This window comes from Saccopteryx leptura, chromosome 1 (genome assembly GCF_036850995.1).
Source record: "Saccopteryx leptura isolate mSacLep1 chromosome 1, mSacLep1_pri_phased_curated, whole genome shotgun sequence".
In the NCBI taxonomy this organism is placed as follows: domain Eukaryota; kingdom Metazoa; phylum Chordata; class Mammalia; order Chiroptera; family Emballonuridae; genus Saccopteryx; species Saccopteryx leptura.
The window spans coordinates 317,296,809-317,307,773 of record NC_089503.1 but is presented as its reverse complement, the minus strand read 5'-3'; the positions used below and the strand labels follow the sequence as shown (position 1 = coordinate 317,307,773).

Below are 10,965 nucleotides of genomic sequence, written 5' to 3'. Positions count from 1 at the left end.
TGTTTGTTCTTTTTCAGCGATATCTGGCATCCAGGGCCAGTTCCATGGGGTGCAACCTAGGCAGGGGCACTGGTCCTCACAGGGAGAAGGGCCTTATGCGTGCTTTGAAGTTCTGATGTCACTGTCTTGAAATTATTAACAACTTATGAACAAACGTCTCCCCCCACAGTTTTCATTTTTTTTCAGGGCCCTAAACATTATGTAGCCAGTCCTTCTCCACCCAACCCATTAACAAATGCCATTGTTTCTGAATTCCCCAGTGGTCCACCATCACCAACCCTAAGCGAGTCCAGATCAGCTCGCTTACAACACAGGCTGTTCTGCCAGCAACCAGGCCTGTCCTTACACTTTCTCTGGACCCCTCGGAACTGGACTCCAGGCCTGTCCCTTCACTTTCTCTGGACCCCTCGGAACTGGACTCCAACCTTTCCTTCCTACACAGCAACCATCTGTTTCCCACACAGCACCACGGCACTTCCAAAATGGGTGTCAGATCAGACCCACTTGAGATGAAGTTCAAATATGTGGCCCGTGGCCTACAAGACACTGTGTGCGCTGTTGTCTAGCCATCTCGCCGGCGACATCTCCTGCTCCTCACTCTCCCCTCCCCTTATTCCAGCCCTGGCTACTAACCTTCTCTCCTATTCTCACTTCCATGCCTTTGCACTTACAATTCCCTCTGCTACAAATGCTACTCCGCAGCTCTTTGTAAAGCTTGTTCCCTCATTTTATGCAGGTCTGCTGGCTCAGATGGCACCACCTCCAAGAGGCCTTCCCTGACTGCCCCATCTCATCCTCTGTCTTTATCCCTTAGACTGCCTTAGTTTTCTTCATACCGCTCATCACACCTGAAACGGCATGTGCCCTGGTCATTTTCCATTGGATCTCACCCTCATTATAAAGGAAGCTCCATCAGGACTCAGACTGCGTTAATGCCTAGAAAAATGCCCTGCATGACAATAGATACTCGCCTGGCCTTTGTTGGCACAGTTGATATATGTGTTGACCTGGAATGCTGAAGTCACCAGGTTGAAACCTTGACTTGTGCCCAGTCAAGGCACATACAACAAACAAGCAATGAACAACTAATGTGAAGCAACTAGGAGTTAATACTTCTCACTCCACACACCCCTCTTTCTCCTCTCTCTGTAAAATCAATAAATTAAATCTTTAAAAAAATCACAATAGATACTCAAGAAATATATGTAGAATAACTGATGCTAAGTAAATTAATGATGAATGAAAGAAAAAATATAAGGGAAAGGGGTAATGAGAAAACAAATAATAAAATGGTAGGCCTAAATCTAATCATTTCAATAATTACATTAAATGTTGATGATATAAACATTTCCATTAAAAGGCAGAGACAGACTAAGTAGATCTAAAAAAAAACACCCGCTTCAATACTGCCTACAAAAAAAAACAAACCACTTGAAATATGAAGACACAAATAAGTTGCAAGTCAACTACTAGAAAAAAGTATGTCAGACAGTAAGCACAAGAGGGTTCCTGTGGCTATTTTATTTCAACCCCCTTCCCCAGTTTTTTATTCTGACATAATTAACATATAATGTGACTACCTTAATATCAGGTAAAAACAGACTTCAAAACAAAGATCATTACCAGAGATAGAGACATTTCATAATGATAAAAAGGGGCAACTCATCAGCGAGGAATAACCACAAATGTGTGCGACCCAAATGAACAGAACCCCGCAATACACGAAGCCAAAATTAACAGAATTTAAAAAAAGAAATAGATAATTCCACAGTCATAATAGGAGACAGCAAGGCACTCTCTCAGCACCTGAAGGAACTAGACAAAAATTCAGAAAGACGCAGAAGATCTAAGCCACGCCACACCATGTTGATCTAATTGACGTTTATAGAGCACTTTTTAAAAACACCATTTTGTGGCGCACATGGAGCACACATCACCTCAGACAACACCATGTGCTTTCGAAAAGTCTCCATGAACTTAAAAGGGTAAAAATCCTACAGAGTATATATTCTCTGACCACCACAGAATTCAGTTAGGAATAAATAACCCTAAGAGTTTCACGAAAACTCCAAATGCCTGGAAATTAAATAACAAACACCCTTTTAATTCATGGGTCAAAACTCAAACAGGAGAAGTTAAAAACATTTTTAATTGAGTGGTAAACTACAACAAGCCTGCAGGATGCAAGTAAGCTGTGTTTGGCGGGAAAGTTACAGCATTAAATGCTTCTGTTAGAACCGAAGAAAGAGCTAACATCAATGACTCCGGGTTTCACATTAAGAAAGTAGAAAAAGTGAAGCCACATAAGAAACCCAAAGTTAGACCTCGCTGGGCGCTCAGGGAGGGAGCTCACAGTCCTTGATTTCTACTGTCTCCTGTTTTTCCAGAGCAGTGAGGCTCCTGCTTAAGGGCCCTGCTCAGCGGTCAGGAAACTGGGCCGCATTAATCCCACAAACAAGCCCTGATCCAAGGCCTAATGGGTGTGGGAAGCGGTCGGGACGCTGGCAGCCTGAGCCCCACTCACTGCTCCAGGATCCCCAGCCGCCCCCACCACACCGCGTGACCCGCTGCCCTGTGACCCCCGAGGCCCCGTGACCCCCGAGGCCCGTGACCCCCGAGGCCCGCGCCCCTTGACCGTTGGCTCACCCCGCGGCCGCCGCTGCGTCTCCCAGCTTACCCGGACAGGTACCATGCGGCTTGGGCCTGTGCTCCTGCTCCTGGGCCTGGGCTTGGGCTGCAGGTGCCTCCTTCCACCCCTGGCTCCTCGTGGGGCTCGAGCCATGGTCCCCGTCCCTTATCTCGGAGCGCCTGCCGTGGCCCATAGCTCCTCACCCACGGCTGAGATCCGCGCCTCCGCACAGGGTAAGGCGGACGATATACGTTCAGTTGGGGGCGCCCTGGGCCTTGGGCTGCCGGACCAGAGGGCCTGCCTCAGCCTGCGCCCACGCGTGGCTCCTGGCGGCGGAGTCATCCTGAGAGGCAACCGTGGCGTCTGCTTCTCCCGTGGCCCGACGCGGCCGCCTCTTCAGCAATGCCTCCATGTGCGCGTCCTGCTCCGCTCGCGTCGCACCCGCCGCTCCGCACCCACCCACGTGGACTTGCATCTCTCAGCACCCAGAGGCCTGCTGTCCCTGCAGTGGTCCACCCCCCTGCGGCACGCCATCGGGCCTCTGGAATGGACCTTTGAGCTTGGACAGATCAGCCCGCAAGATGCCTCTTCTGCCTCCCACGTGTCCCCCCGCTCCACTGGGCCCATTGACCCTCACCCTTACTTGGGTTTTGTGGCCCAAACCAAGTGTCCTACAGATGGGCCCACACCTGTTGTTTCAGAAGCTGTCAATTCTGACAGTGCCCAGGTCATGAAGTCCTCAGTGTCCTGTCAGTTATCTAGTAAGAAGAATTGTTTCGTCACCACCATAAAAATCAATGGGAAGAAAGTCGGTTATCCCGTGGTGATGACCAGGAATATGGATGTTTCCTTGAATGTTTCCATTCAATATACATGCCCAGCAGCTCAGAGCATTGAAAAACGTTGGGGTATTTTTCTAATGCCCTCTCCATCTAATTCGCTGAAGGCTCCTCAACAGTTAGATATACCAGAACGCCAGTTAGGGCAAGATTTAACATCTATCCACATTCCCAAGAATGTTTTGTATTATGGGGACTATACTTTCTCATTCCGGCTGATCCTAGTCCTAGAGCCTTTTGTGTCTATAGTACAACGCTCAGATATCATTCGCGTGACTATTGCTAGAAGTGCCCTGAAGGCGGTTCTTCTCGGAAATTCTACCATGAGAGTTAATTTCACAGGTAGGCTGGTTCTGAATGGGTCAATGTCCTCTGACCCAGATTCGAACGACCCTTTAGAAGGACTCCAATTTTTCTGGTACTGTACCACAAATCCAAAAAACTACAGAGGATATCATATAGAAGTGATCAGCAAGGAAGTCTGTCTCCCAGAGCAGGCTGATCTCAAGTGGACGTGGGCTTCCGGCCCAGAACTGACACTTTCTCCGAAGGCACTGAAAGGGAACCATGTCTATTTTTTCAGAATGGAGATAAGAAAGGGTGACCGAAGAGCATTTTCTGAAAAAAGGGTCTATGTGCTCCAAGGACCAACACCTATAGCAAATATTGCATGTACTGAAAATTGTGATCCAATTTTGATTATATCCAACAGATTTTCTCTCTTTCTAAATTGCACGCATTGCGTCATAAGCCGTGATGTCTATACATGGTCACTTCTGTCACCTTCAGGGAATGAGATGGCGTTTGATTGGACACAGCAAACTTCAACAGGAAGGAATAGCGATTATTTGTCGGTCAAAGCTTTTGCTTTTAGGAAACTTTCCGAAGATGAGTTTTGGATTTCTTTAGATCTGGCAACTTGGAGTGGAGTGAACTTGGTGCTCAGGTATCCCTTTATTATTAATTATCCCCCTGAAATTGAAGAATGCAAAATCAATCCAACTAGTGGAATCTCACTTTATACTAAGTTTGTTGTCCATTGTATTAACGTTAGGGATCGGAACATCCCTCTTACATATAAAATGATAGTATCTGATTTACATGGTTTTGGTGAAATCAGTTCTTTAAAAGAGAACACCTTGGGGACCATCATGTATATGGGCAATGAGCCCACCTCACCCCCTTCCTTTTTTCCTGCGGGTGTGCTAGCCAATCTTTACCTCATGAAGATATTTGTCCTGGTATATGACTCGCTAGGAGCTTTTTCCCAGGTGACTTTGTACACCACGGTACGGGCTCCCACCGACAAAAATTCATCAAACACTGTGCTGCAGCAATTATATAATATGACCGTGGGACAAAATTCAGCACTCTCTACTTTGATTCAAGAGCAAAAATATTTGTCTGCGGGTTACTTAATGTACATAGCAGCCTCCATTTTGAATAGCATGAAAACCGATGCAACTCTGCAAGCAAGAAAAGCCAGTCTCCGCGAACACATCGTCAATCAGTCTTTCATTCTTCCTATAAGCAATCTGGTGGAAATCAGCCAGGTAGTCACGGCTGTGGCTAAATTAACGCAGAAAACATCTGAATTCACTGGAGTCGCTAGGAAACTTGCCACGGTGAGGCTTTGGCAAGCAAGCCAAGTCCTGCAGCAGCAGCAACAAAAAGATAAACACATCCACTCTGAACAGATAGAAATGGTAAGCACCGGAATATTAACAGCTCTGTCCAATATCCTGAAAATGACTCCTCATTACGAAGTTGATGCTGATCCTTTCTATGTAATACAATCTCTGGCAGACATAGTACTGGCAGGTAAAGTGCCGGAAAATGAAACCACGGCCATGAGGGGTTCGAGCTTTAACATGTATGTCAGGAAAATGGAACAGTGGACTGTTACTAGCGTCTTAGGCAATGAGAAACACTGTCGAAATTGTTTTCACCCAATGATAGATACGAATAGTGTTCTTTCCTTACCTGCAAATGCTCCTATCTCTGTGATGTTTTGTGAGTTTGCGGATGACCCCTTCCCTTGGTTAAATGACGGGGAGAGCATTTCAGCAGATGTGGTCGGATTCAGAATGACAGGGACTACAGCTCAAGGAGACGTGCTGGAGATCATGACCGACATTGTGGAAGTATTCATAGGCCGAAAACAGCTGAGCTCGGAAGCTTTCAATCTCATTGTGGGACCCTACAATGAGCCTAATCAAGTTGGTGAGTCCTTGAGAGAGACCATAGGGGTGTTCAGCTTTGAAGTGGACAGCAGAGCTGTGAAGGAGCTGTTGGTTCACATCATAACAGATGTGACCGTGTTGTTCAACGTGTTGGTGTATGCCAGTAGTCAGGTCACCCCAACGGCTCTGGTGGCCACCTTCCTTGTGCCCCATGAGATCCCTCCAGTTCCCAACCAGAGTGGTCTGTTCAACCCAGCCTGTACAGTTAAGATGCCCCATGTGGTTTGCCTCTCATCGTCCTTGCTTCAAGTCATAGCTCAACAGGGCCAGTCATCCAAGTGCAACATTACCGTGGTGCTGCGGGCACCTCATTTCGTCCTGACACCCAATGACAAGCTCGTGAGAATTTCTGTTTCCACTGTTCACTGCTTGAACATGTATGGGATCCAGAGTGACTGGAGAGAAGACAACTGTGTGGTCGGAGAAAAGACGAGCTGGGACAGAGTGCACTGTGTCTGTAAGAACACACGGAGGGCCAGGCGGCAGCTGAACGCCATCAGGCTGTCCCACGTTGAACATCACATCCGCTACCTGACAGCGAAGGTGATTGTGGTACCTAACCCTATAGATCTACGGTTAGAGACCATCAAGAAGGTCACCCAAAACCCCGTGACCACCATCACTGTCCTTTTCATTATGTTTATCTATATAGCCCTAGCTTTCTGGGCCTTGCACAGAGATGAAATGGACCAGTTTATTGGGGACAATGCAATTGTCCTACCTGATAACGATCCTTATGATAATATATGTTACCTGGTCACAATTTTTACAGGAAGCCGTTTTGGGTCTGGGACCAGGGCCAATGTCTTTGTCCAACTTAGGGGAACGCAAAGTACCAGCGATGTGCACTGTTTAAGCCACCCACATTTTAAAACTTTCTACCGAGGAAGCATCAGCACTTTCCTCCTAACGACAAAGAGTGACTTGGGGGACATTGATTCCATCCGCGTGTGGCAGGACAATGAGGGCAGCGCCCCCAGTTGGTATCTGAGTCGCATCAAAGTGGAAAACCTTTTCAGCAGACACATCTGGCTGTTCATGTGTCGGAAGTGGCTTTCTGTCAACACCTCTTTGGACAGAACCTTTGACGTCACCAACCCTGACGAGCCCCTGAGGAGGATAGACTTCTTCCTTATCAAAATGAGCAACAAGCTAAGGACAAGTCATATGTGGTTCTCTGTTTTCGCTGGAGTCATGGCCAAAGGCTTCAGCCGGCTCCAGAGGCTGTCCTGTTGTCTGGCGATGCTGCTGTCCTCCCTAATGTGCAACATTATGTTCTTCAACCTCAACAAGGGGAAGAGAACCGAGTCTAATGAGAACCGATACATCAGATCGATGATCATAGGGTTGGAGAGCGTCGTGATTACCATACCTGTGCAAGTCACCATCACCGCTTTGTTCACCTACGCCCAGAGGAAACCTCAGGTGACTCTAGCTGAGGTGTCTCCTCAGAAGCATTCCGTGATGGCAGTAGCAAGTGGACACTGGGAGGAACGTTTGGAAAAGTGGCATGCCCAGGAAACAGCAGAGGCACCCTCCAATAAGGCCAAGACACCTTCCTCTAGGCAAGCTCATGAGCTTCAGAAGGCTTCTGTCAAGGCAACTGTGAAAGGTAAACACCAGTTTGAGCAAGCAGAGAGAGAGGCTTCACGCACACACACACAAAATACCAACACTAATAACAGAAACGTCAGTGACATTCCCGAGGTCCCCTCGGCCCAGCCATCTTCTCCAGAGGGTCCTCCGCCCCTGGCCAAGAAGCCCAGGATTGTTCTGCCTAGGTGGTGTGTTTACATCGCATGGTTCTTGGTTTTTGCCACGTCGGGCGTATCCTCATTCTTCATTATTATTTACGGACTGACGTATGGCTACGACAAGTCGGTAGAATGGCTCTTTGCTTCGTTCTGTTCGTTCTGCCAGTCCATTTTCTTGGTGCAGCCATGCAAAATCATGCTTTTGTCAAGCATCAGGTCACACAGGCGAAAGTACTGTAAAAACCTGTCGTGGGTCAGCAACTATTCCTACACTGAGATCCAGCTGCCGAACGTCGGGTTGCACCCGGACGAGATACGAAAACAACACCAGTACCTCGTAGACATCCGGGGCTCCAGGATGTACCAGCCCCTCACAGAGGATGAAATCAACATATTCAAGAGGAAGAGGAGGATCAAGAAGAAAGCTCTGCTCTTCCTGATTTACATGCTGACTCACTTTCTCTTCCTGGCCCTCCTGTTAGGCCTCGTCACCCTCCTCCACCACACCGACAGCTTTGCCTATAACCAGTTTGTTCGCAATCAGTTCTCTGTGGACCTTGCTACGGTGACCAGGCTGCCCGAAGTCTACCGGTGGCTCGAGGACGTGCTGGTGCCTTTGTTCCACAACGACCTGAACCCAGCGTTTCTTCCTGACAGCTCCTCTAGGATCCTTGGCCTCCCACTGATGAGGCAAGTGAGGGCAAAGTCCAGTGAAAAGGCCTGCCCGCCTGCCAAAAACTTTGTGCCCAACAGCATCGAAGGAGAAATCCACTGTCATCCTGAATACGGCACCGATCCAGAAGACACAGAAAACTACACCGGCTTATGGAAGAAAGTTCACAAGCGGGCGACAGACAAGAGCACCGAAGGGTTCACCTATAACCCTCCAGAAAAGAGGTGGGTGTATTATTCCCACGGACTTCTACATATCTATGGGTCGGGGGGATATGCTTTTTATTTTTTCCCAGACCAGCATCCATTTAATTCCACACTGAGGCTCAAGGATCTCCAAAGGGGCAAGTGGCTGGATGAGAGGACGTGGGCTGTGATCCTGGACCTGACCACTTATAACCCGGATGCCGGTCTGTTCTGCAGCATCTCTGTCGTGTTTGAAGTCTCGCAGTTAGGAGTCGTGAACACGAGCCTCTCCACGCACTCCTTCTTGCTGGGCGAATTCACCAGAGAGCCGTCGACAGAGGCCTACGTGTATGTGGCCATCCTCGTGTTTTTCCTGGGCTACTCTGTGCACGAGGGCTACGTCGTCATGCAGGAGGGGGCCTCCTATGTGACACGTGTGTTCAATTGGCTCAACCTTGCTCTCAAGTGCACCCTCGCTGCATTGATTCTGCTGCTTCTCAGGAGGTACCTCTGGGCCTCCAGCCTCATTCAGTTCTATTCCTCGCACCCTGAGGATTTCATTCCCTTCCATGCGGTGTCCCAGGTGGATCATGACGTGGCGATCGTTCTGGGTTTCCTGCTCTTTCTGACCATCCTGAAGACCCTCTGGTATTCCAGAGTCTTTTATGACGTGCGCCTGGCTCAGACAGCCATCCAGACCGCCCTGCCCGGCATCTGCCACATGGCGCTCGTGCTGTCCATGTACTTCTTCCTGTTCATGGCTTCCGGCTACCTGGTGTTTGGTCAACACGAATGGAACTACAGCAACTTGACCCATGCCATGCAGACACTCTTCTCCTACTGTGTCTCTGCATTTCAGAACACGGAATTTTCCGGGAACAGGGTCCTCGGGGTTCTGTTCCTCTCAGCCTTTGTGCTGCTGGTGACCTGCGTGTGGATCAACCTGTTTCGGGTTGTGATTCTGTCTGCCTACAAGGAACTGAGGCAGCCTGTGTACGAGGAACCATCCAACGAAGTGGAAGCCATGGTCTACCTGTGCCACAAATTTAGGACTCTGTTTGGCTTCCTATCCTTCCAATCCAAGGCCCAAGATGAGTCTGGGCTCTTTGAGCACATGCTCTATGGGCAACCAGAGAAGCACAGCAGATGCTACTTGGGGCTGAAGACCAGAAACATTAATGAGAGGAAGATGGTGTATCTGGTGGTGTGATCGTAACAGTTTCAAGAGGTCCAGGCAAAGGTCTCCCCCTCAAAATGTTCAGTTTAGTGTCTCCATCTTGCTATCTGCCTGCAGGCCGCACACCCCCACATTTGCACATATTCTCACTCTTGGCCTCCACTCTTGGGAACAAGAAAGGAGGTATCGGTGTGCAGTGCCCAGGGGAGAGGAGGTGACAGCCTATGAGTCTGAGATGAGCTTCCTTTAGCGGGAGGTAGGTGTCTTTGGAGCCCACAGCACTTTAGAAGGTTAGAGACCCACGTTTGGGGGAGGGAGCTAAAGATTCCCCAACATACCTCACTGAGAGATGTTTTCACAGACCAGAGCCTCCCTGACCCTGTCTCCTCTGCCCACACACACTCCAGCTGGGCCAGGGTTGCAGGGGACCTCTAGGGTGTCCCGGGTTATGCCCGGATGAGGACCGTGGTGGTCAGAAGTCTGAAGCTTCTCATCTACTCCCTAAGGCTCCTTCAAGTTAAAGACATAAAATATTTTAATCTCACTCTGGCCATGGCTTCTGACCATAGGGCACACTTGTAGCTAGCATAGTCTCTCAAACACCGGACTTCTGAGCAGGTTGTGAAATTGAGTAAACACAGGGGACAGGCCAAAGACCTTCTTGCCTAGAGACAAAGTCTTTGTTAGACAGCAGCAAGGTGCATGTGCAGGTTCACTTTGAAAGTGGTAAGTGTTCTGCCTGTCACCATATCCACACTCCAGATTTTAGCTTCTTATTGTTTATGTCCTGGTGCATTGTTACTGAATAATAAAGAAAATGTGATTCATCATGTAAGAGCGGCAATGTGGGCTGGCTGCTGCTGTATTTCCCCCAGAAGCACAGGGATTTATGCAGATTCATTATCAGAATTCAATGTGAGGCTTCTGCGAGATATGCCATGATTTCTGTGTGTGGGGCATCTGGAAGACAGGGCTGGAAAAGCTGGACAACAAAGTCAGCTTGGTGACCTCTTGGTCCAGGTGTTCGGGAGTTACTGAGGTGGCCCTGTCATCTTGCAGGCACCATGACCTCTCATGGTTCCTCCTGGGGCGGGTGGGGGGAGCCTGAGAGCTTGGAGGCGGCCGGAGTCTTCCTGCCAGGTCAGAAGATAACCACAGCAGCTGGCACGACTCAAGTCTTCACAACCAGATTTTCTAAGTGGTGTTGGGGAGGTCACAAGAGTTCATGCTGCCCCAGTGCTCTGACTGCAGGCCATGTTTGTAGTTAGCACCTCTCTTAATCACCTGACTAAACAGGTTGAGAAATTCATTCAACAGGCCATAGGTGAGGGGCAAACAAGGCTTTTTACTGATGGAGGCTAGCTTCCTTCCCATGCATTTGCCCATTGACTCACAGAGGGAGGGAGGTTAAGCCCCAGCTATAGGCAGTGTGGGGCGAGCACCCTTGGAGGGTTTGGACACTGGT

General features: G+C 48.9%; 1 protein-coding gene across 1 annotated transcript; it reads left to right on the top strand.

The window, feature by feature from the left end:
- The first annotated feature begins 2,690 nt into the window (after nucleotides 1-2,690).
- Nucleotides 2,691-9,533, top strand: LOC136389471 (polycystin family receptor for egg jelly-like). Its single transcript, XM_066361300.1, has one exon. The coding sequence runs from the start codon at nucleotides 2,691-2,693 to the stop codon at nucleotides 9,531-9,533; it is 6,843 nt and encodes a 2,280-aa protein (XP_066217397.1).
- Nucleotides 9,534-10,965: the final 1,432 nt, after the last annotated feature.